This window comes from Rana temporaria, chromosome 9 (assembly GCF_905171775.1).
Source record: "Rana temporaria chromosome 9, aRanTem1.1, whole genome shotgun sequence".
NCBI lineage: Eukaryota > Metazoa > Chordata > Amphibia > Anura > Ranidae > Rana > Rana temporaria.
In genome coordinates this window covers 113819545-113846845 of record NC_053497.1, presented here as the reverse complement: position 1 = coordinate 113846845, position 27301 = coordinate 113819545, and the positions used below count along the sequence as shown (strand labels likewise).

General features: G+C 44.5%; 1 protein-coding gene across 2 annotated transcripts in view; it reads right to left on the bottom strand.

Moving 5' to 3' along the window:
* Positions 1-27301, bottom strand: part of KCNT1 (potassium sodium-activated channel subfamily T member 1) — a 409716-nt gene that overhangs the window by 360314 nt on the left and 22101 nt on the right. For both annotated transcript variants that reach the window (XM_040324182.1, XM_040324185.1), the window contains exon 2: positions 23202-23345. In XM_040324182.1, coding sequence (XP_040180116.1) covers positions 23202-23345 — 144 coding nt within the window. The remainder of the gene's footprint in view (positions 1-23201; positions 23346-27301) is intronic.

The window sequence follows — 27301 nt, the reverse complement described above, 5'->3', positions numbered from 1 at the left end:
AGTGGCTGCATTTGATGGGGCCCAAGTGGCTGCATTTGATGGGGCACAAGTGGCTGCATTTGATGGGGCACAAGTGGCTGCATTTGATGGGGCACAAGTGGCTGCATTTGATGGGGCACAAGTGGCTGCATTTGATGGGGCACAAGTGGCTGCATTTGATGGGGCACAAGTGGCTGCATTTGATGGGGCACAAGTGGCAGCATGTGATGGGGCACAAGTGGCAGCATGTGATGGGGCACAAGTGGCGCCATATGATGGGCACAAGTGGCTGAATTTGATGGGGCACAAGTGGCTGCATTTGATGGGGCACAAGTGGCTGCATTTGATGGGGCACAAGTGGCTGCATTTGATGGGGCACAAGTGGCGGTATATGATGGGCACACGTGGATGCATATGATGGGCACAAGTGGCTGCATTTGATGGAGTTTTTTTTCAGTATTTTTCAGTATGTTTGCACCCCCCCCCCCCCAAAAACAAAAATTTGAGCACCAGCCACCACTGCCATTAGTGTTAAAATGGGGGATATGGAAATGCCTCCCTGCCGAGCTGCTGTAATTTGCACGCAGTGTGGTGAGCAGTATGAGCTTGTGTGTTGTCCTGGAGAAACAGGAAGCCCTTAGCAATCAAACTAGGTCGTTTTCTTCTGCAGACGTCCATGTTAATCACTTAGAACACAACAGTAATATTCACTGTTGATCGTGGCACTATGAGGTAGAAAATCCATATGAAAAACACCATGATTGTCCCAAAAAACAATTGCCATCACTTTACCTGCAGACGCAATTGTTACAAATTTGGTGGTGGCGCCGTTTCACAACACGGTTGTCTGCCATCTTGATTAACGGTCACTAGACTGGCAGGCAACATGTGTGCCACCTATCAGTAATAGGACACATTTACCACTTACTACTGCATGTAGTACCACCACAATAACATTCCTTTTTATACCTGTAAAATTAAAAGACCCAGTTTGACTAGAACACCCCTCGTAAAATATTGTATAATAATAAGCTATAATTTTCAGCCATCAGATGGCACTTTAAGCTCCTTCTCAAGTTTTCCACGCTCTCCTTAGCTCCTGTTGTAAAAAGCCTGTTTATAGAAACTCAATAGCTCAAGCTAAAATGTTGACATATAAGTGAATGCTTAAAAGCAGTGATTTCTCCCCCTCTCTGTATCTCCTGCCATACAGCTCTGTCCAAAAAGACAACAACTTCTGGTTGCCTATAGGTGATGTCATTGCTCCCAGGCATTACCAGACGTTTTCGAGCAATCTCTACTCTCCCCTGCAGCCAGGGCTGGCTGACACAGGGGAGATCATGTGACCGGACTGATGCAGCCTGAAAATACGTAAACAAAGAAATTATCAGTCTATAATTTTAATGGTAGGTTAAGTTTAACAGTGAGAGACAGAATAAGAACAAAAATATCCAGAAAAATGCAATTCAAAAAAGGTATAAATTGATTTGCATTTTAATGAGTGAAATAAGTATTTGATCCCCTATAAATCAGAAAGATTTCTGGTTTCCAGGTGTCTTCTATACAGGTAACAAGCTGAGATTAGGAGCACTCTCTTAAAGGGAATGCTCCTAATCTGAGTTTGTCACCTGTATAAAAGACACCTGTCCACAGAAGAAATCAGATTCCAATCTCTTTACCATGGCCAAGACCAAAGAGCTGTCCAAGGATGTCGGGGACAAGATTGTAGACCTACACAAGGCTGGAATGGGCTACAAGACCATCACCAAGCTTGGTGAGAGGGTGACAACAGTTGGTGAAATTATTCATAAAAGGAAGAAACACAAAATAACTGTCAATCTCCCTGAGGCTGGGGCTCCATGCAAGATCTCACTTCATGGAGTTTCAATGATCATGAGAATGGTGAGGAATCAGCCCAGAACTACACGGGAGAATGATTTTAAGGCACCTGGGACCATACTCACCAAAAAACAATTGGTAACACACTACGCCACGAACGACTGATATCCTACAGCACCCACAAGGTCCCCCTGTGCTCAAGAAAGCACATGTACAGGCCCATCTGAAGTTTGCTAATGAACATCTGAATGATTCAGAGGAGAACTGGGTGAAAGTGTTGTGGTCAGATGAGACCAAAATGTAGCTCTTTGGCATCAACTCAACTCGCCGTGTTTGGAGGAGGAGCAATGCTGCCTATGACCCCAAGAACACCATCCCCACTGTCAAACATGGAGGTGAAAGCTTTATGCTTTGGGGGTGTTTTTCGGCTAAGGGGACAAAATAACTTCACCCCATCAAAGGGATGATTGACAGGCCATGTACCATCAAATCTTGGGTGAGAACCTCCTTCCCCCAGCCAGGGCATTAAAAATGGGTCATGGATGGGTATTCCAGCATGACAATGACCCAAAACACACAGCCAAGGCAATAAAAGGAGCCTCAAAACCTTAAAGACTCCTGAGATTTGTGCAAACCTGGTGTCCAAATCCGCATTCACTTCAATAGGATGCAATACTGCATGCGGCCAGAGGTGGAGGGGGGGCGCCGGAGAGCCTTGGAAACGACTGGAAATGCTCGACACGTCGACTGACCTCGGCAAATGTCGGAAAGACTCTGAAACTGTGCATTTCCGTGTCTTTCCGAGCATTGCAGAACGGCGCCAATCGGCTGCGATCGTTGCTGTTCAGCTCTGCTCGGGTCCGGCGCCCCCACACCTCAGGCCAAATGCAGTACTGCAGGCCCTATTAGGTTGAATTCTGCTCCTCTTGCGAGACAACACACAACACACTTTTTTTAAAAGTTGCTTGCAAATCAAAACGCTTGTTAACCGTTACTCTTAAACCGAGGTTCCACTGTATATAGATTATGCTGTGTAGTCATGCAACTAAACTGTAGTAGGATAATTGCTGAGCCATTATGACTGATCCCAACACATGGTCTACCTTAAAAAATATATATATATATAATATACACATATACACACATACACACACACGTATCTCACGGTTGGCCTGGGAACACTTGGGGATTGCCCAGGGATAGTTAGAAACTGCAAGCAGCTAAAGGGAAGACTATTTTGGCTTGTTCTGCCCCTGAGACTTATGATATACACTTAGGCCCCTTTCACACTTGTGCGACTTCAAAGTCGTGTGATTTTACTAGGCCACATGCCCTCAACATGGGTGGGGTGGGCCCTGCATCCCCCACCCCAAAGCACCTTGCCCCCATGTTGATGAGGACAAGGGCCCCTTCCCAACAACCCTGGCCGTTGGTTGTCGGAGAAGACGAAAGAAGACCCCCGGAGAGCGGAGAAGTCGGAAGAAGACCCCCGGAGTTGACTAATAAATGATTTTAAAAACCTGAATAGTGTGTTTATTTTTTTGACACTTTTCCTCCAGGTGAATGGGTAGGGGTACGATGTACCCCATACTCATTCACCTAAGGTGGGGGGCCGGGATCTGGGGGCCTCCTTATTAAAAGGGGCTCCCAGATTCCAATAAGCCCCCCGCCCGCAGACCCCGACAACCAAAGGCCAGGGTTGTCGGGAAGGGACCCTTGTCCTCATCAACATGGGGGCAAGGTGCTTTGGGGTAGGGGGGTGCAGGGGGGTCCCAGGGGGGGCCCCAAGGCACCCACCCCCCCAAGTTGAGGGCATGCGGCCTGGTACAGCTCAGGACGCACGCTCGTCCCCACCCCCTTTCATGACCGGCCTGCCTGGTGCTCGGATAAGGGTCTGGTATGGATTTTGGGGGGGACCCCATGCCGTTTTTTCGGCATGAGGGGGTTCCCCTTAGAATCCATACCAGACCGAAGGGCCCAGTATGCTCATGAAGGGGAAACCCATGCCGCGATACGCGGCCGCGATTTCAGGGAATGCCAGTCTATAGAGCTGAATTTGCATCGCACACGGATCAAACTCGCACAGGACCCTTTTTTCCGCAGCTTAGATTCGCACCGCACTGATGTGAACTGCACTAATGGAAAACAATGTTATTTTAATGATTTGCGGATTTGAGAAATCGCAACGGCTCAAATTTGCAATAGAATTCGCAGCAGTGTGAACCGGGCCTAAAAGTGAACCTAATATTGAATAAAGTATTTTTAAAACTAGGGTGCTAAAATTCCCCATTGCACATCACAGTGCCCCATTACACATCACAGTGCCCCATTGCACATCACAGTGCCCCATTGCACATCACAGTGCCCCTTACAGTCATAGCCCCCATTTCCTCCCTTACATTAAAATGCCTGTTTCATTTGCATTCTTCCCTGTACAGCCCTACCAGGGCAAAGGCACGTATCAGCCTGGCTCTCCTCTCCCAGATCTCCCACCCAGCTGCCACTATCATCATCACAGTGGGCGGGGGCTGGAGGTGCTGTGGATCTGGATGGAGAGCTGGAGCTGCACATCTTATTCTGTTAACAAGCAGGAGGTTAAAAAAAAAATTAAACTAACATCAAATAAAAGTATTTTTAAAGCTAAAGTGCTAATTTATAACAGGAAGTGGAATTTGCTATCCACTCTCTGCAGTCTGTGTTTTGCAGCCCATTCATAAAATGCAGGCCATGGTGTAGAGCAGGGAAGAAAACTCAGTAATTGGAGGGGAATCCTGTCATATGACTGGCATCTAATGTGCATGTGTCACTCCTTTTTTAATATGTGTATTATATATATTTATATACACACACAGTATAAAGCGCCGCTCACAGAGAGTACACGTTACTTATGGTCTCTACTGAGCAGAGGTTACATTTAAAAGAAAGACTAAGCACCCTAGGCTAAAGAATGAGCTATCGCCCGTCATATAAATCTATTCGGCAAAAGTGCCCGGATTACAGAGCCATTATACAGACAGCTGGATTTTCTTCAGGCTGCAAGCAACAACCGTGAAGCTGAAGAGGGATCTGCTCAGAGTCCATGCATCAGCTTCTGATGCCGATTGGTAATCAATTGTGTTTGCTTGATTTGTTTTTGAAATGGATGTGCTTTTCAGTGTGAGTTTTTAAAATATTCCCCCGGATTCCATAGAGCTTAAAATAGATTAACATAACATGTGCAGCACAGTATTGCTGCCAGACATAATGCCCTGTAAAGTGTGTGGCACAATATTGCTACCTAACATAATTCTCTATGATGGAAGCAGCACAGTATTACTATACAACATAATGCTCTGTAACAGGTGCAGCACAGTATTCCTATGCAACATAATGCTCTGCAACAGGTGCAGCACAGTATTACTAGTCAATGTAATGCTCTGTGTAACAGGTGCAGCACATTATTACTATGCAACTTAATGCTCTGTGTAACAGGTGCAGCACAGTATTACTAGACAATGTAATGCTCTGTAACAGGTGCAGCACAGTATTACTAGACAATGTAATGCTCTGTAACAGGTGCAGCACAGTATTACTAGACAATGTAATGCTCTGTAACAGGTGCAGCACAGTATTACTAGACAATGTAATGCTCTGTAACAGGTGCAGCACAGTATATTCAACATAATGCTCTGTAACAGGTGCAGCACAGTATATTCAACATAATGCTCTGTAACAGGTGCAGCACAGTATTACTATGCAACTTAATGCTTTGTAACAGGTGCAGCATAGGATTGCCATATAACATAATGCTCTGTAACAGGTGCAGCACAGTATTACTATACAACGTAATGCTCTAACAGGTGCAGCACAATATTAATATGCAACATAATGCACTGTAACGAATGCAGCACAGTATTGCAATACAACATAATGCTCTGTAACATTTCCAGCACAGTATTACTATATACCATACTGCTCTGTAACAGGTCCAGCACAGTAATACTATTCAACATAATGCACTGTAGGGGGATTTGTCATTTAACAGAATTTCAGTAACTTCTTTGCTGTGCAGTCAATCTGTGGTGTGTACTGAAGGAAGTAGATAACGATGTTGTATTTTTCAGGGTATTGGACTCCGGGCAGAACATATAAAGTAAATGTATTTAAATGTTTATATTGCAGTATAATTTTACAAAACATCAATCTGTTAAGGGCTTTTATTTCTTTAACTAACAGAAACATATGCTGAGTGATTTGCCTGCTGGCAGCCACTTTCTGTATAGCTGGCTAGATCAGAAATCTAAGCTGGTTCTGCTCTGCTGTGTGGATACTGTGTAATCAAACAAGATGGAATAGTTGGGGTCGAGTTCACAAAGTTAGTTAGGGTATTAGGTGAAATACTGCATTTTAGGTTGTATTTAGTCATTTTTTAAAACAGAATGTATATTTATTTATCAGAGATGATTTGTTTATTATCTTCAGAAACATCTCAAATATGTTTTCCTTTTAGTTTTGGATGGGCAGGAAAAGGGATTGGACCTCTGTCAGGTTTTTATTGCCACCTGTCTCCATTCCATCTCACTTTTTATCACTGTCACATCATATTGTGTCACAGGGACAGGAAATTAGGTAAAATCTCCTTTATAGGGACAAGCCATTGTTTAAAAAAAAATGTAAATCCTAAATGTTGCAAGTTTAATTTGTGAATGCCCGTTGCATGTATATCATTGGAGACACTGGTCTTTCAGGTCATTTCACCAGAGACAGTGACAATAGTGAGAAACCCGACAGGAGATCAAACTGTTTCTGTTATCCAAAGTTTAAAAAATAAACTTGTTTAGGCTAAGGAGTGCCATCTTAAGCGCATCATGGGCCCCTAGGCAGAGTAATGCACTGGGGCCCCTACCAGCCTACACCAGGTGTGCCCATACATCAGGTGTCCCCATAACAGCGCCCCTTATATCAGAGTTGTGCCCCCTTGTACTATCCGATCACAAATGCTTTTCCCACCTGCAATGAAGGTAGCTCCTCCTTCCTCTCCCATGCTGAGACTGAGGTGATGTCACACTTCTGCCCCCTGCAGGAGGGAAGAGAATGCTGAATCCTCTCTCCAGCAGCTTCTGCTCCTTCTGACAGGAGAGACATTGCAGTTACTCCTGTAAAAGAAGAGTGGCCAAATCGCCAGTGCACCCCCAACACAGTGCCTGGCCCTGATCATGGGGCCCCTGGGCATTGCCCATGTGTGCCCATGTATTAAGACAGCCCTGAGACTAAGCCATAGTTATAATAGTATATTTTAACCTATGTGGAGCTGCTTGGTTTTTTAATAGGTGTATTCCCTCCTTGTCAGAGCAGTGTTGGGTTGAGCTTCAGACTGTAAGTCCACCAGAGAACTTATTGTCTTGCCTGCCTGACATCAACACAGATGACAGCCATTCCAAACAGTGATATCACAAATGTGCAGTGCAGTGTACAAGAAAAAAAATCTTAAAGGTTTGTTAATTGAAAGCGTAGCCCTCCTTCAACAGACATGAGAGTATGTCAGCCCTGAGCTCAGGCAGGAGAAAGGTTATCCCCCATAGGGTCCTTGCAGCCTGACATGTCTGTTTTGACAAGGAGAGAATACAAGGGAATAACAACACACACACACACACACACACACACATTCTGGAGAGGTACAGTGGGTGACTGTGATATTGTGTTATTAGCACGACAGCATCGCGCTGATTCTCGGCGACATGGTGCCTATATCTCGCCGACATCCCTCACTCGCTGTAATAGACAAAGCACATTACAACGTGCGCGTCATAGAAACGACGGGGATCCGACTCGGATTCCCGCCAATTCTAGCGTCGGCATTTGGTATGCATTCCTGAGAGGGAGAACTCCACGCCAAATTTTAAATAAAAAACCGGCATGGGTTCCCCCCCCCAGGAGCATACCAGGCCCTTGGGTCTGGTATGGGTTGTAGGGAGACCCCCCTACGCCGCAAAACCGACGTAGGGGGTCCCCCTACAATCCATACCAGACCCGTATCCAAAGCACGCTACCTGGCCGGCCAGGAAGGGAGTGGGGACGAGCAAGCGCCCCCCCTCCTGAGCCGTACCAGGCCGCATGCCCTCAACATGGGGGGGGTCGGGTGCTCTGGGGCAGGGGGGCGCACTGCCGGGCCCCCCCACCCCAGAGCACCCTGTCCCCATGTTGATGAGGACAGGGCCCCTTCCCGACAACCCTGGCCGTTGGTTGTCGGGGTATGCGGGCGGGAGGCTTATCGGAATCTGGGAGCCCCCTTTAATAAGGGGGCCCCCAGATACCGGCCCCCCACCCTAAGTGAATGAGTATGGGGTACATCGTACCCCTACCCATTCACCTGCAAGCAAAGTGGTATAAACACAAATAAACAACACAGGGTATTAAAATATTTTATTAGCCTGCTCCAGAGGCCCCCCGTCTTCTTTAGCTCTTTTAGCAGGGGAGGCTTCTTCTTCCGCTCTCCGGGGGGGTCTTCTGCTCTCCGTGGGTCTTCTCCTGCTTTCCGGGGGTCTTCTCCGCTCTGGGGGGTCTTCTTCTATGTTCGCCGCTCTCCGCTGTTGACTTGGCGCACCTCGGTTCTTCCTCCCACTGTCCGGTGCCTTCTCCTTCAGGGCTGGCCGCCGCTATCATAGCGGCGGCCAGTCCACTCTTCTGTGACGTCTTCTTCTTCTTCTTCTTCTCCTTCCTCCTTCTCCCGATGTTGACACGCCGGCTCTTCTTGCTAAAATGACGGGTGCGCGGCTTGCATCGGACTTATATAGGCCTCACAGTCCCATCATGCTCCGGTACCTACCCACGTGGTACCTACCCACGTGGGTAGGTACCGATGCATGATGGGACTGTGAGGCCTATATAAGTCCGATGCAAGCCGCGCACCTGTCATTGCAGCGAGAAGAGCCGGCGTGTCAACATCGGGAGAAGGCTGAAGAAGAGAAGAGAGGAAGAAGAAGAAGACGTCACAGAAGAGCGGACTGGCCGCCGCTATGATAGCGGCGGCCAGCCCTGAAGGAGAAGGCACCGGACAGCGGGAGGAAGAACCGGGGTGCGCCGAGTCAAGAGTGGAGAGCGGAGAGCGGCGAACATAGAAGAAGACCCCCCCAGAGCCACGAAGACCCCTGGAAAGCAGGAGAAGACCCCCGGAAAGCGGAGAAGACCCCCGGAGAGCAGACGACCCCCCCCCCCCCGGAGAGCGGAAGAAGAAGCCTCCCCTGCTAAAAGAGCTAAAGAAGACAGGGGGGGCCTCCGGAGCAGACTAATAAAATATTTTAATACCCTGTGTTGTTTATTTGTGTTTATACCACTTTGCTTGCAGGTGAATGGGTAGGGGTACGATGTACCCCATACTCATTCACTTAGGGTGGGGGGCCGGTATCTGGGGGCTTCCTTATTAAAGGGGGCTCCCAGATTCCGAAAAACCTCCCTCCCGCATACCCCGACAACCAACGGCCAGGGTTGTCGGGAAGGGGCCCTGTCCTCATCAACATGGGGACAGGGTACTCTGGGGTGGGGGGCCCCGCAGTGCGCCCCCTGCCCCAGAGCACCCGACCCCCCCGCATGTTGAGGGCATGTAGCCTGGTACGGCTCAGGAGGGGGGGCGCTCGCTCATCCCCACTCCCTTCCTGGCCGGCCGGGTAGCGTGCTTTGGATACGGGTCTGGTATGGATTGTAGGGGGACCCCCTACGTCGGTTTTTCGGCGTAGGGGGGTCTCCCTACAACCCATACCAGACCCGTCGCTTCTATGACGGCTTTGTCTCTATCGCGGCAAGCCAGCTCGGCGCTGGCTCCCGCGATGAGGCTCGCAGGTGGTCAATCTCGCCGAGAAAGGGAGCGAGATTGACGCAATATCGCGGTCACCCACTGTAAGGCTACACTAGAATACCAACTTAAAGGCGAAGCTTCAGATTCTTACAAATGCTCTTTCCTGACTAGTAGCTGGATTCAGGTAGATGGGCGCATTTTTCAGGCGGCGTAGCGTATCGTATTTACGCTACGCCGCCGTAAGTCAGAGAGGCAAGTGCTGTATTCACGAAGCACTTGCCTCCTAAGTTACGGCGGCGTAGCGTAAATGGGGCCGGCGTAAGCGCGCCTAATTCAAATGAGGAGGAGGGGGGCGTGTTTTATGTAAATGATTGGTGACCCGACGTGATTGACGTTTTTTACGAACGCCGCATGCGCCGTCTGTGTACATATCCAAGTGTGCATTGCTCCAAAGTACGCCGCAAGGACGTATTGGTTTCGACGTGAACGTAAATTACGGCCAGCCCCATTCACAGACGACTTACGCAAACAACGTAAAATTTTCAAATTTCAACGCGGGAACGACGGCCATACTTAACATTGCCTAGGCCACCTAGGGGGCAGCTTTATCTTTACGCCGGCGTACCTCTTACGGAAACGGCGTATCTTTACTGCGACGGGCGCGCGTATGTTCGTAAATCGGCGTATCTAGTCATTTGCATATTCTACACCGAACTTAACGAAAGCGCCACCTAGCGGCCAACGTAAATATGTACCCTAAAATACGACGGCGTAGGAGACTTACGCCGCTCGTATATTAGCCTAATTTAAGCGTATCTGGTTTCCAGAATACGCTTAAATTTACGACGGCGTAGATTCAGAGTTACGACGGCGTATCTACTGATACGCCGGTGTAACCCTACGTGAATCTAGCTATAGTTATTTTATAATCCTGGAAAAGATGGACATTAATCTAATCATAGTGCTCAAATCAACCACAAATAATTTCTGTATTCTTCGCCTGATGCAAAAATTGTACATTATGTTTTAGATGACCCTCATTTTTTTTTTCAACACAGCTTCTTAATATTAAAGCTGTTCTTTCTTACCCTGATGCATGGAATTGCTCATCTCTCTGTTATTTGAAAAACATGAGAAATATACACAGTTGCGTGTGTAGTAAACCACGCCAAATTTACCGCTTATAAATAGTAACACTGCCAGCACGCAAAGACATGTTTGTAGTGTGTGGATTAGTAACCCTTTACCCTCCAAAACACCAATTTCAGTTACAGAGACTGTTCACCTGAAACAGATATTTTACTTTTGTTTGGATTCTGCTAGGTTGGTTCCCTCATTATCTTCTGGTATTCAAGTGGCAAGACCAGCCTGCAATGTTTCAGTAAGAGACGGCAAGACTCCAAAAAAAAAAAAAAAAAACTACAGCTGCTCTGTGGAGCTCGATGCTCAAATGCAGAAATGATGGTGATGGATTCCCAATGCAATACAAAAGGGCTTGATTCAATTTTCTGGCCTCTACCTACAGCTAAATCAGTTTTAGTAGTCTGAGCCTTTAAAATGGTCACATAGGCGTTGAAAGTGCATGGTAGCCAATCAGCTTCTAACTTCAGCTTGTTCAATTAGGCTGACCAACAAACCTGCAAGCTGATTGGTTGCTCTGCACCAAATTTTGTACTTTCCCGTTTTAGTAAATCAACCCCATAGAATCCAGTCGCCCTGAAGTATCCAGTACTTGGATACAAGATAAAGGACAGAAAACTGAAATCTGCCAATTTAGAAACCATGCTGTGACAAAGTATAGCATTGTAGGTTAATTTAGGTTTGTACTGCTGAGCCATCCCCAAGCATGGTACACACAATGTGTTTGTATTGTTATGCTCAGCCCTGGAACCATTCTTGGCTACACTGGTTAGATCTGCTTTATTGGGAGTACAGATCATAAAAACAATCTGTAATATGCTGGGTTTAAAGGGTGTTTTTTTTAGGATGGCTGTAGCCTCTCCAAGCTGATGTACCTATCCAATGTTGGAGGCTGCCAGAAAAACGCCTAGTGGAGGACCCAAGTGCAGAACTGCACATCTGCCAACTATGAACAAGGAATTTGGCGGTGGCAATCACTGGAGCTGGCTGGGAGCCTTAGTAGCGACAGGATAAAAGCTCTTTTATCTGTTCATGCCAATCATTATGCTGCGTACACACGATCGGAAATCCCGACAAGAAAAGTCCGATGTGAGCTTTTGGTCAGAAATTCCGACCGTGTGTAGGCTCCAACGGAATTTTTCTGTCGGAATTTCCGCCAAGAAAAATGTGAAAGCTGGTTCTCAAATCTTCCGATGGGAAAAGTTCTTGTCGGAAATTCCGATCGTCTGGATGCAATTCCGACAGGGAAAAATCCTAAGCATGCTCGGAAGTCGATGCATGCTCGGAAGCATTGAACTTTTTTCTCGGCTCGTCGTAGTGTTATACGTCACCGTGTTCTTGACGGTCGGAATTTGGTGTGGACCTTAAATCAAAATTCAGGTACATAAACTGTATGTTTAAATCTATTCAGTAAAACAAGTTACTCCTGTTAGAGTTCTGTAGCTTCTTGGCCTGCTCATTAGACTGTATGTACAGTATGTATATCTCCATTCAGTTGTATCCAATTCTCTGGGCGCCAAGTCCCATACATGTAAAAGCCTTTTTGTAATTTCATTGAGCTACATTGCCAGATCTTTCCTCAACCCTCCTCAGTTGCTTAGGCTTGGGACTGCAAGCAGAATGTGACAGCACATGTGCATAGCAAATGTGTACACACATACTAGGGCCAGTTTAGACTTTGGTGTTGGAGGAAGCCCGAGTACCTGGAGGAAACCCAAGAAACCACATGGAGAACATACAAACTCCATGCAGATAGTGTCCTGGCTGAGATTTAAACCAAGTGTTGCAAGGCATAAGTTTTAGCCACCAAGCCATTATAGTGCCTCTGCTGGACAGTAAACGACCATTTTTATGCTGCAGAGGTCTTTTGCTTTCATTGGACTTACTTTTTACCATTTTAATACCAGGCACTTTCACCCCCTTCCCACACTGGCCAATTTAAAGCTTTCAGTGCTGTCGCACTTTGAATGACATGTCATGCAACGCTGTACCTAAACAAAAACAAAAAATGTACAATTTTTTTTGAGACAGATAGAGCTTTCTTTTGGTGGTGTTTAATCACCACTGGGATTTTTATTTTTTGCTTAACATTTTGGAAATAAGTATGTTTTCTCCTTCACTGATGTGCACTGATGAGGTTGTATTGATGGGGGACTGATGGGCCCTGATAGGCAGCACTGATGACCACTGATAGCTGGCACTGATTGGCACACTTTCTTCGCACTGATGAGGAGGCACTGACAGGCATTACTGATGGGTACTGAAATAAAACTGATGGGCACTGATTGGCAACACTGATGGGCATTGAGTAACATCACTGGTGGGCATCGCTGATTGGGCTGCACTGATTATCAGTGAAGATCCCCCCTGTTAGCAGAGCCACTTATTGGTGCTCCTCTACTCATGCGCTGTCAGCATGAATAGAGAAATGCGATAACTGACACTTCCTAGGTATGCTGTGATCAGCTGTGATTGGACAAGCCGATCACATGGTAAAGAGCCCACATCATAGGCTCTTTACCGTGATCGGAGATGCGGTGTGTCGGATTTGTAACACTGCACCACCGATCGCCACGATGTGCGCCCCCTATAAATTCCAGTCAGAAAGGGAGAGCCACCACCATTTTGCTATAGGGTGGGATGTAGTTGAAGAGTAACTACACTTTTGTTGAGGAAAAAAAAAAAACATTCCCCTCTGGGTAATCTATGTACATTGCAGGGATTTTAACAAACATTGTTCCAGAGTCCTACCTATTTGTTTTTTCTGAAGATATAACTGTTTGTTTGTCTGTGTCCATATGTAGAGTGCATCTGTATAGGGGTGATTTTTTAATTATCAATAAGCTGCTGCACCTGCAGGGCTCCAATGCAGAAAATGGCAGGGTCTACATTCCTTTAAACCCCAATTTCCCTTTGGGAGTATCTCACCAAAAATGAAATTTGTTACAGGGGATGCCCAAAATCGGACTTGTATCTTGGTGCAGACTTCTGGAAAAATCAGTAAACCAATCACACAAGCAGGAAATTACATATCTGAGAGGTGCACTGTATACCATTTGTGTACAGAACGCCTCCAGGTAGCCATATTGCATTTTACAGAAAATTACAATGCTGCAGATTGAAAAATAAATGTTAACTTTTATTACCATTCAATTACAATATGACTTGTGTCGCAATTGTATATGTAGCACCCTGATGTTTAGACAGGGTTGCTGATAAATTTACCTGCCAAGTATAGTTGCTTTGACCAATTGATAGATCAATTTATTCCACCCTATTTCTGGAGTTGCTGCACTTTTCTCTTCTGTCACTAGATGGCCGGGTACCTGGTGGCATTAGATAAGACAAGGGCATTGCAAGGACAAATTAGGAATAAATAAGGTGTCTCAGCCAACGGGCAGGGATTTTCTTGGGTCCCTTTGCCTGCTGGGAGAGCCTATTTGGGTGAGGTCAGGTGATCAGGGTTCTGTGCCACCTGATGGGCAATGGTGTGGGGGTGGTGGCGCTGTCTAAGTGGAGGCTGATGTTACCCAGAGGTGGTAAGAACAAACTATATGGACCTCAAACTAATAAGTGATAAATATAGTGCCTCTTATGATATGTGATATGCCAGTAATAAAAATAAAATAGCTTAGGTGTGGCTAAAACCACATGCTGTAAATACAACTTAGTGTATAACGTTGGACAAATGTAAAGTGATAACGCACAGCACAAGTGCCGAAAAATTGTTTCCAAAAAAGTAAAAAAGTAAAAAGTTGTGTCCAAAAAAGTAAAAAATCCAAGAGACTAAAGAATGTCTAAAAGTTCAGGAAAAAAATATATATAAGAAATATATATATATGAAAAGCAACAATCCGGGTGTGAACCAATATAAATAGATTAACAGCAGTCCAGAGTGATATTGGTGACAATGTGACTTTCCAAGTGGGTAAGTGGTCACAGTATGCAGTAGTGCAGTGATGCGAAGTGGGTCCGGTGCTCCCCCTCCTGGGTCCCTACTCACCAGAGGCCCTCACCCCTGCAGGGGTAAAGAGCATAGAAAATCTCCAACCGACTCAGGTCCTCGCTCTCCTAGTAAGTCCTACGATCCAGCTGGTACCAAAAAAGATCCTGGATATCCGGATTCCTCCAAGGGATGAAAAAAAAGGGTCTCATAGAGTAGTAGGTTCAGGTTCCAGTGGGTAAATTTTATTGGTACAGCCACAGGCTAATACTAGAGCAATATATACAAATGTATACAGACAAAAGAAAAAATAGTGAAAAATAAAAATAGATTTAAAAATGAAATAAAAATGAAATAAAAACGGGGGCCAGATAGAATGCTTGTGAATACAAGCAGACAGTTATCTGTGTGATAGCAAGCTTCCCAGCACAGCACAAGCTCCACAAATGAGAACCAGCGTGGGAACGGCGTGCGTTCCACCAAATGAACAGCTGGTTAGTCCAGGAAGTGCGTGCGGGCGTGCGTGTATCCGCTTTACGCACGTTTCGTTCTCTTACGTCTTCTGAAGCGGCCGCTTCAGAAGACGTAAGAGAACGAAACGTGCGTAAAGCGGATACACGCACGCCCGCACGCACTTCCTGGACTAACCAGCTGTTCATTTGGTGGAACGCACGCCGTTCCCACGCTGGTTCTCATTTGTGGAGCTTGTGCTGTGCTGGGAAGCTTGCTATCACACAGATAACTGTCTGCTTGTATTCACAAGCATTCTATCTGGCCCCCGTTTTTATTTCATTTTTATTTCATTTTTAAATCTATTTTTATTTTTCACTATTTTTTCTTTTGTCTGTATACATTTGTATATATTGCTCTAGTATTAGCCTGTGGCTGTACCAATAAAATTTACCCACTGGAACCTGAACCTACTACTCTATGAGACCCTTTTTTTTCATCCCTTGGAGGAATCCGGATATCCAGGATCTTTTTTGGTACCAGCTGGATCGTAGGACTTACTAGGAGAGCGAGGACCTGAGTCGGTTGGAGATTTTCTATGCTCTTTACCCCTGCAGGGGTGAGGGCCTCTGGTGAGTAGGGACCCAGGAGGGGGAGCACCGGACCCACTTCGCATCACTGCACTACTGCATACTGTGACCACTTACCCACTTGGAAAGTCACATTGTCACCAATATCACTCTGGACTGCTGTTAATCTATTTATATTGGTTCACACCCGGATTGTTGCTTTTCATATATATATATTTCTTATATATATTTTTTTCCTGAACTTTTAGACATTCTTTAGTCTCTTGGATTTTTTACTTTTTTGGACACAACTTTTTACTTTTTTACTTTTTTGGAAACAATTTTTCGGCACTTGTGCTGTGCGTTATCACTTTACATTTGTCCAACGTTATACACTAAGTTGTATTTACAGCATGTGGTTTTAGCCACACCTAAGCTATTTTATTTTTATTACTGGCATATCACATATCATAAGAGGCACTATATTTATCACTTATTAGTTTGAGGTCCATATAGTTTGTTCTTACCACCTCTGGGTAACATCAGCCTCCACTTAGACAGCGCCACCACCCCCACACCATTGCCCATTATTTCTGTATCCTTTAGGGGATCACATTCTTGGGGGGGCTGCAGTCTTATTATTATTTACCTATTTTATGTTCGAATTTTAAGTACTACTACATATTTCCATACTAGTGTTTCCTAAGCGCGGTTATTTGCTTTCTATTTCTGTGCCACCTGAAGCACTGTCTGGGTGGACGTGTGTCGTATTGCTCCGGGCTGCTAGGCCAGAGCCTGGGGACATCTGGCTGCTAGGCTGTCTAAGGGCCTATCCAGAAGCAAGAGAGCAGCATAGGGTTGGGACTGCGGCTTGCAGTCCAACCAAAAGTAACAGTTCTACGGGCCGGAGAACCTATCATGGTCGGATGTAGAGGGGAAGCTGTAGACACTAAGGGACCATCCACCTTATTACCAGGGACCACAATGAGTAGTTTAAGCAAGTACCTGAGCAATATTCTCACCAACCGGGGACGCTGAAGAATTGGGAAACTTTAGCAGGCGTCAAGTCAGGGAACCAGCCAGTGAAGGTGACGCTTACAGAGCAGTCTTGTGTGCCAAGCCAGGGACCAAGTAGGCCAGTGGGGTGACGCTTGAGGAGAATCTGTGAGTGCCAAGCTAGGGACCCAGCAGGGACGCGGGGGTGACCCTTGAGCAAGATACTCAGTAAGAAGATTGGAAGAGCTCAGGAGATCCAGTGGCAGTGGATCGTCGGGTCTAGGTGATAGACTGGGAGCTCAGTTGAGTGAAGACCTAGAAAGAAGATTGTGGAGGAAGTCAACAAGTTAATTGCAAGCTTTGTTAGAAACTGTTCAAGATTCTTGCCATAGGAGACAGCGTGTCTACACATGCAGATGTGGTGTCTGGCTGGGTGCCTTTCCCTGCATGGCTGTCTACCTATAGAAGTCTTGCAGTCTGCTAATTAACATTGCAACTACTAAAGGGTGTCCTGGCCCTAACCCTCTCTCCCACAGTTCTGGTCAAGAGAAAATAAATCTTTGCATTCAAAAAGTGTCTGACGCCCATGAATCTATCTTGCATCACACCCACCATGCCTCGTAAACCACTCTGCATAGAAGGATATCAGCTGTTCCCAACTCTGGAGGTCACCATGAGGCCCGGGACTTGGCTACATATATGCTAGATACATTTTTTTTTTATTTGCTGTTTTTTTTTTTTCAAAAGTGGAATTACCCTTTAAGCTGGTTTTACATTCCCTTACATTTGCATGGGAACACAAAACCTGTTTGATGTGAACAAAATCCCATTGGCACAGACCTTAAAAGAGCAGCAGCAGTAAGTGATCTCCCCTTCTGTAAGTATGTTCAGAGTTATGCCCCGTACACACAATCCGAAAATCGCAAAATGTTTTTTTGAATGCTAGTCATATATCGAACCTGAAGAGTTAACTAAAGTTACGAAAATTTTCATACGACAGGATAAAAAAAACGGAAGTGATGTCATGTGTAGTGTATATGTAGTATATTTTCGGACGACAACTATACTGACTAAACGAAAATCGTACCATCTGGTATCATACAATAAAAATGTTCGTGCATGTCCGATAAAATAATATCGGATGAACTGTCATGATCGGCTCTTGAAAGATCTGTACCAACGATCCGATTATCGTGCGATCGCGTCGAAAGCTGTATTTTTCTTGTCCGATTTTCGGCTCGTGTGTACGGGCTATTAGACTAACAGCTCTGTGCAAAGCAATACAGCCGATTGCCCCGGTCTGACAGCTGATTTACAGGAGGCAAATACGAAGAAAGAATTCAGACACGTATGCTTGCTCTATGTAAGCTTCATTTCATTGTTTGCTTTGAATGAATACATACCCCGTTTCCCTGAAAATAAGACCTACCCCAAAAATAAGGCCTAGCGTTATTTTCCAGGAGGGTTGCAATATAAGCCCTACCCCAAAAATAAGACCTAGTTTAAAATGCTTTTAAAATCCTATAATCCAATCTATTACAGTATTATATAACGTACAATGTGTGTGTTTCTGTAATATAAATGTGGGGATGAGAGCTCCGGCGGGTCACAGAAGTGTAGAGCGGCGCTATAAAGAAGGTATTTGGCACAATTATATTACAGAAACACACACATTGTACATTATACAATACTGTAATAGAGTGGATTATAAGATTTTACAAGCATTTTAACTCAGTTCACACTGGGGATTCCTGACAGGCAGGGAGGGAGAGGGGGAGAGGAGACAGCACATTACATGGTAAGACCTACCCCGAAAATAAGCCCTACTATGTCTTTTGTTGCCAAAATTAATATAAGACCTGGGCTTATTTTCGGGGAAACATGGTAAATGAACATTTTTTATACCTTCCAAAGTATAACTTTAAGAAGTTCAGGTTCAGGTTTGGGTATATACAGTATATGTATAGGTCATTTGTAATAATATTCACAGTACATAGCACACAGTGCCCTAAACACCAGACCAGACGTATTCTGCATCCACCAGAATCAGGAAATGTCATTTCTTTACAGACCATCGTTTTTCCAGAACTTCATCTGGTTTCGGAGGTCTGTTTTGCATGATTAAGGTAATCAAAATATTACTTACCCTGCTCAAACATACGCAGTGCTGTTGGTAAACAAGCCGCTAATTGCATAATGACTTGAAAACAGCACATTATATAATTATATCAATAAAACATCTCATAAAGGTGAAGACTCTTAGATATTTTAGGTGGCAATCTGTTTTAAAAAAGGCAGCAGACAAAAAATAAACCAAGGCTCTGCAAATGATGTGCTTTAGTCAATGTTCAATCTATTTATCACTGAGAGAGATCAGATAATAAAATAGCCTCCATGTGTACAGATAATGCAAACACAGCTGGACAAACTCAGGAAAGGCTCAGAAGTGACAAGGACTTTTTATGAGAAGCAGTGCAAAGGGTAAAGCCTCTTGCACACGCACGGTGTTCTCGGCAAGAACCAGCAAGGAAACTGCTGGCAGAGCTTTCTTGCCGAGAAAACCGTGCGTGTGTACGAAGGCTTTGAGGTTTCTCGTCAAGAAAACTGCCCAGAATCTCGACGAGAAAAATAGAGAACCTGCTCTCTATTTTCTCGTTGTGATTCTCGTCAGTGTTTTCCTGCCGAGAAACCAGAGTGTCTGTGGCCCAGATTCTCAAAGGGCTTAAGACGGCACAGCGCCATGTACGCCGTCATAAGTCCTAATCTGGGCCGTCGTATCTATGCGACTGATTCTTAGAATCAGTTACGCATAGATATCCATTAGATCCGACAGGCGTAAGTCTCTTACGCCGTCGGATCTTAAATGCAATTTTTTTTGTCCGCTAGGTGGCGCTTCCGTCGTTTTCCCCGTCGAGTATGCAAATTAGCTAGATACGCAAATTCCCGAATGTAAAGTTGGCCCTGGGTATATGAGGCGCAACCAATGTTAAGTATGGCCGTCGTTCCCGCGTCGAAATTTGAAAAGTTACGTCCTTGCGACGTCATTTGGAGCAATGCACCCTGGGATATTTTACAGACAGCGCATGCGTAGTTCGTTCGGCGCGGGACCGCGCTTCATTTAAATGCTACACGCCCCCTACCCGCCGAATTTGAATTCCGCCGGGTGATTTACGTTACACCGCCGCAACTTTACACGCAAGTGCTTTGTGAATAAAGCACTTGCCTGAAAAACTTGCGGCGGCGTAACGTTAATCAGATACGTTACGCCCATCTACGAGAATCTGGGCCTGTATACTTACCTGTCGCCGTGGAAACCCGCGCATGCTCGAAATGACTGACACATGCGCGGTAGCTTCCAAGGAATAGGTAGGGTGAAGCAAGATGGCGGCAATGGCATCGAATGTGACGAGTGCATGCTCTTTGTACTCATTGCGATTGTGCCATTCAAAAGAACGGTGGTTCTTTTTGAATGGAGTGTGTGTACACTCGGCCGGCAAGAGAATCTTGCCAAGAATCTTGTCAGGAAAAACAACGTATTTTTCCTGACGAGATTCTGGCCTGTGTGTACAGGGCTTAAGGTTCAAGGAAGCCACACCAACCAAATCCCCAGAAAGATATCGGGGAGAAACTGAGAAAAAATAGATTAGAGCAGTCATTCTGGTTTTCACTCCCTGGAAAGCAATAGACGGAGTCTTCCATGCCTGGGCAATGGCTCTCTTGGAGGAGATAAAAAGGTATGTGGCCAATTTCTGCTGGGGTGCAAAGAGGCCTGGTATAGGGCAATGTAGGAGAACCAGCCTGGTATAAGGCAACATAAGAGAGTCAGATGGGCATCCTTTCGGATTGTCATATGAAATAATGTCCACAGTAGGCCAAAGACTCAGGACCAGAAGCTCATCAAGCGTGGGCAAGACCACCATACATGTAGGACGTCCTCACGTTGACCACAATTCCGAGAACATCTGTCACTACTGCCAGGATAAGCGTGAGCCAGCCTAGCTGAGACCCATTACCACTGCATGGGGTCTCCCTCCTTTACGATCCACAGCAAAAATATGAAAATTCAGGTTTGCCAAGAGTTAAAGCATTACTAACCCCAAAATCATAAAATCTAAAATATTGCAGCTTATTAAGCTGTAAAGCAAAACTACACTGCATCTGAGCTCCACACGCCAAAAACACTAATTTAATTAATTCCTTATATTGAAAGCAAACCCACCTATCCATCCATGTCTCCGTGATATATTTTGTAGATACTAGTACGAGGGGACTTCAAAAAGTTTCCGCACGTTTATATATTTGTTGGAAACGGTAAGGGCGGTACTTGGTTGTGCCTGGGAGTTTCATGGGACTAGTTTGTCCGGAAAGCCGCTGACCTTGCAGTATATTATGAGTGATGTCATTTGTTTTTGAAAAAATCTATTTAAAACAGGTAAATATAATATACTTTCCCATTTATTACTAAAAGAGCAGCATAAGGATTAAAAATAGGTAATATGTTGATTGACAGATTAAACTTTCACTTTAAATGTGCTGCATTCATTTTCTTTTTATTTTAGCCTTTTTTTAATTTATGTTAACCTGGTGATCCTGCCAGTACCACACTTCCTGTCATAGGATGTCTCCACTCTGAATGGGAGGAGTAATGAACCCTTGGAAAGCAGCATCGTCAGCAGGGAGGCCGCCATCAGGAATTGTGGGGCCCCTTACACAGCTTCAGGCATGGGCCCCCTGGAGCAGAGAACGGGGGGGGGGGGGGGGTGCCGCCCGTAAATTGAGAAGGGGGGGGGACGGCCACCACTAATTTCTTCTACAACAACATACAGTACACTTACTTGCCTTCTCACAGTCTATTATTGAATAGACACCAAGCTGTGCATGCGTAGCTCAGCATGCATTCCTGGTACACTCTGGCAGTGCCAGAATGATTAACTCCTGTGCGCATGCGTGGAATGATGCCAGCCAATCACGGAAAAAAAAAACAGCACCCAAAAGTAGCCCAGAGAGAAGATGACAGCAGCTGGCACACAATGTTACTGTTATATTGCTGGAAGGCAGAGGTGAGTATTTTCAGGAATTTAGTTCCACTTTTAAGTCAGACAATCAAAAGGAGAGTTCTGATTGGTTTCTATGCGTTATTACACATTTGGCTTTGTCCTATGTGTGCCTGTATAAACCCCTCAAGAGCTAAGCATCTGAAATATCAAATAGCAATCACAACATTTCTAACAACATCCAAAACACAGTTGTAAAAACTTTACAAGGAAACAGTAAACTGCAACATGAAGCACCTTTCCACAAACATGTATAAAACCTTAGAACGCTAAAAAAACACTGCCGTCTACAATTTAAGGAAAATTCTGCAGTTCACAGAACAACGCGTGCCATAAAAAAAAACAAAGGAGATTATGCAAACTCAGAGTCAGTAAGATTCAACAATGGGCAGCCGGAAAGCAATGTAAAATATGTTCCAAATGCATGCACCATCTGGTATAAGTTTGAGCAGGAAAAAAAAAAAAAAGCATTCTGCAAAACATAATTCGTAAAAATAAAATCACATACAATCAAATACAAAAATGCAAGAGAAAAAAAATAGTAAAATACCTAAAAATAAAAAACCAACCACCTTTACCAGCAAAAAGACTCTTTGGTATAAAATACATAAATAAAAAAATTACAACTTTTCCAACAAGCTACTTTATGTTTAAAGTCATAAAGAAAATCAATTTTCCTATGCATGTGTGAGGAAATACCATGTAAACATTGTACCTAGTGTGTAGGTAAATTCTAAAAATATTTAGCAGTGATGCGTCGTGGACAGGAAAGTGAGATTGAGAGAGCGAGCAGAGAAAAGTCTTGAAAAGTGACCAAAATGTTGACCATGGAAGACAAAAAATTGTTAAATAAAAACTAAAAATAAATGTTATATATATATATATATATATATATATATATATATATATATATATATATATATATATATATATATATATATATATATGTACACTGTAGATAAATATATAGGTGTTTGTATATAGATATACATACACACACGTTATACACTGAACTTTCTAACCCAGGTGTGCAGGCTGATGGGTTGAATTGTGTGTATGTGGTCTGGTATAGAAGCTGATGGTGTGTATATGGTCTGGTATAGAAGCTGATGGTGTGTATGTGGTCTGGTATAGAAGCTGATGGTGTGTATGTGGTCTGGTATAGAAGCTGATGGTGTGTATGTGGTCTGGTATAGAAGCTGATGGTGTGTATGTGGTCTGGTATAGAAGCTGATGGTGTGTATATGGTCTGGTATAGAAGCTGATGGTGTGTATGTGGTCTGGTATAGAAGCTGATGGTGTGTATGTGGTCTGGTATAGAAGCGGAGTATATCATGATACATAGGAAACATAAAGAAGGTAGAAGCGCCCTCCTCCAGCACAGAAGTGTATACAGAGCACATTGCAGCTTCAGCACCAAGGAGAGCTCCCCATCTCCTGCACACAGCAGCCTCTCTTACCTGTCATCGTTCTGGAAGCTCTGGTCCCCCAGGAGCAGATCTCTGAAGCGGTACCTGGGGGGCAAGGGTGGCACCTCCGTCTCCAGCTCATTCATTTTCAGGGTGCTGATGTCTAGGATGACTCCAGTCTTGTCAGGTGCCAGCCTGCAAGGAAAGAGAAAGGATGTAACCAACTTTGCCTGCAAACACACATTCCCCCAAGCAAGGAGTAGACAGAACCCCCCCATGCATGCTAGCCCTGGACACCCCCTTCTTACATTAGGGTAACAGGATGCAAAGGCAGGGAAACCAGGAGCCCATTTCCCCAGACCAGACCCCCTTCTCCTCTGCCAGCAGTTCTCTTGCAGTTTCATGCAGCACAGCAATGACACAATGAGACTAGAGCCAGAGACAGCTATCCAACCTCTGGAGGGGGTGGGAGGATGAGCAGGACTTACACACAGCACAGGATCATTATGCCAGGAGTTAAACAGCACTGGGTGAATTTAAAGGGGGATCCCACTTTAAATACCTCTCGTGTATTTGTAAAAAAAAATACCCTGAATACCTGTATTTGTTAAGATCAGTAAATACAACTGAATAACTGCACTTTGTTTCCTGAGAGCGGGCGAGTTAGCAGCTCCCCGACACCTTTCTCAATTTGTCCTTGTGTGTGGATGACTGATGGCACCAGTGAAGTGATGCAAGGAGGTCTATTGGGCATCCCCAGTATACACGCTACATGTGACCCATTTTTATTTCTATTTAAAGAAGATTGAGGCGGCAGAAAAAATTTGACCCCAGAATTTTAACATTTCTTCTAATCAGACCTAGAAAATAGCCAACCACTGTTATGAATGCAATTAACGTAACTTCAAGGGCATTTTCTATTTGTTATCTATGTCTCAATCGTAAATGACTGCTGAGAAAAAAAATAACCTGGAGTTGTTATAGTTCACAATGAGTGAGATTTACTAAAATTGGTACACACAGAATCTGGTGCAGCTGTGCATAGTAACCAATCAGCTTCCAGCTTCAGCTTGTTCAATCAAGCTTTGACAATAAAACCTGGAAGCTGATTGGTTACTATGCACAACTACACCAGATTCTGTGTGCATCAGTTTTAGTAAATCTTTCCAATGTATCAGGTGCACAGATGCCTGTAGAGGAGGCTCAGATATTAAGAGGTGTCCATGACTGTTGAAGGAAAGGGGTCCCCAATAAATATATATATAAAAAAATAAAATGTATGTTTGTTTATGCCTTATATCTCTGGACAATAAAGAATAGTACTCAGAGAGGCATTTAAAGGGGATGTAAAGGTTTGTTTTTTATTTTCTAAATGGGTTCCTTTAAGCTTGTGCATTGTTGGTTCGCTTACCTTTTCCTTCCATGTCCCTTCTAAATGTTTTTTTCCCTTTGTCTGAATTTCTCACTTTGTTTCTCCTCAGTAAGCTTGCCCCCATCATTCGAGCTGTTCTGGCTGGGGGTTAGTCAGCCAGAACATCTTACTGAGGAGGAACAGGAAGTGAGAAATTCAGATAAAGAAAAAATAACATTTAGAAGGGAAATCGAAGGAAAGGGTAAGTGAACCAACAATGCACTAGCTTAAAGGAACCTATTTAGAAAAAAAAAAAAAAACCTTTACAACCCCTTTTAAAAGGAGCATGTCATTTCAGAGTATTTTCTGACCTGACCATGATTATCTTCCCCTATTCCTGTTAAGTCGCAGGCTTTTGGGCTATCATCATCCTTCCCTATTCCCTGAACTGTTACTGAACAAGCAAGCAAGTCAGGTATCTTGACATTTCTAGCTGCATGCTTGTTTGGAGTCAATGAAGCCAATGATAAGTATACATTTTTTTTTTCAGTAATTGGATCTAACCATTTATCAAAAACACACAGAATGAAAGACGATTTATAAGAAATGTTCTGAGTTATCATTGTTTGTAATGGCACACCCCAATATAAAAAGTAATAGACCAACTTATTTTTTAATGCATTATTTTTAATTCTACACTGCTTTTACATACAGTACTTTACATTTTTGAACACTGACCATTCTGGTAAAAAATTTAGCACTAACAAGGAACATGCCAGCCTCATAAAGCATTTTCTTTTTTGCACCCCATCTCTCATGCAGACCTTATGAAATTTCCCATGCTGCCTTCTAACTATCTATACCAAAGTTTTCTGCACTTTGCAGTTCACCCTTTACCTTTATTAGCACATTATAATATCCCTAGTGTGTTAAATATTGACCAGGAGCTTACCTGTCTGCAATTATTGTACAAGCAAACCTCTGTAAAACTCATTCTACATAGCCGTTTATTTTCCACCCTATTTGAAATGCTTATAATCTTGAATCGATATTAACGCCTGGAGGCCTTTTAATGTACTCAGCAACTGTGCAGCCCAAAGGAAACTTAATAATATGGAATGTAGTACCCAGGCAGAGAAATGAACAATACTGAAAATTGTCATAACTTTGCATTTTAACATACAGTACCACATTTTTTAGTCAATGAAGAAGGCAAAGTGGTTGTTAGAGGTTAAGTGTGCAGTGGAAGTTTATATATTGCATTCTTCTTGCTGTATAATATCTTGTTTTGTACCATCTTTTTGTACCCAATAAAAAAGTTTACAAACATAAATGGCTCCTAAGGGTTATGGAAGCTTCTTCCAACTATTTCAAACCTGTTCTTGTAGCAAAATACAGCCTTTGGTTATTTAAAAAGGTAAAATAAAAACGGTTAATCAAAATACTCAAATAACAATATATAAAAAATACAGTAAAACCTTGGTTTGCGAGCATAATTCATTCCAGAAACATGCTTGCAATTCAAAGCACTTGTATATCAAAGCATTTTTTTTACAGGGTATAAAAGAGAAGAGAAGCACCTCTAACGCCCCGTACACACGGTCGGACAAAACCGATGAGAATGGTCCGACGGATTTTACCGCAGCTAGAGGCACACAATGCTTTTCTATGACACCTTCACACACTGCGGTTACCTGCGGTTTTGTGCGAATAGAAAAAATAGAATTGAATGCGTCCTGGTGCAATCTGGCACAACTATCGGCACATAACCGCAGGCATCCGCAGTGCACTGTGTCAGCTGCGTTTGGTATGAATCTTGAGGGGGAACTCCACGCCAAATTTCAAATAAAAAACCGGCATGTGTTCCCCCTCCAAGGGCATACCAGGCGCTTGGGTCTGCTATGGATTTTAAGGGGAACCCCTGTACGCCCGGAAAAATGGCGTGGGGTCCCCTGCGGCCCCCCCACCCCAAAACACCCTGTCCCCATGTTGATGAGGATAGGGCCTCTTCCCGACAAGCCTGGCCGTTGGTTGTGGGGGCTGCGGGCGGGGAGCTTATCGGAATCCAAGAACCCCCTTTAATAAGGGGGCCACCAGATCCCGGGCCCCCCCACCCTAGGTACCCCTACCCATTCACCTGGAGGGGAAAAAATGTAAAAAAAAAAAAAAAAAACAAACACACTACACAGGTTTTTAAAGTAATTTATTAGTCAGCTCCGGGGTCTCCTTCTGACTTCTCCGGTCTTTCGGGGGGCGTTCTGCCGGGGCCCCGCTTTCTTCTTTAAGCTCTTTTACTAGCAGGGGCCCCGGTCTTCTGTCGTCTTCTCCCCTCTTCTCCTTTTTCCTTCTGCCGGGCTTCTCTGCTGTCTTCTTGCAGCTCTTTTACCAGCGAGGGCCCGGTCTTCTGTCGTCTTCTCCCCTCTTCTCCTTTTTCCTTCTGCCGGGCTTCTCCGCTGTCTTCTTGCAGCTCTTTTACCAGCGGGGGCCCGGTCTTCTGTCGTCTTCTCCCCTCTTCTCCTTTTTCCTTCTGCCGGGCTTCTCCGCTGTCTTCTTGCAGCTCTTTTACCAGCGGGGGCCCGGTCTTCTGTCGTCTTCTTCCCTCTTCTTCAATGTTGACACATCACTTCCTCCCGCTGTAATGCCGGGTGCGCAGCTCGCACCGATTTATATAGGCCTCTTATGACGTCACGTTTTTTCGACGTACGGGGGTTCCCCTTAAAATCTATAGCAGACCCAAGGGGGTTAGTCAGCCAGAAGAGCTTACTGAGGAGGAACAGGAAGTAAGAAATTCAGACAAAGA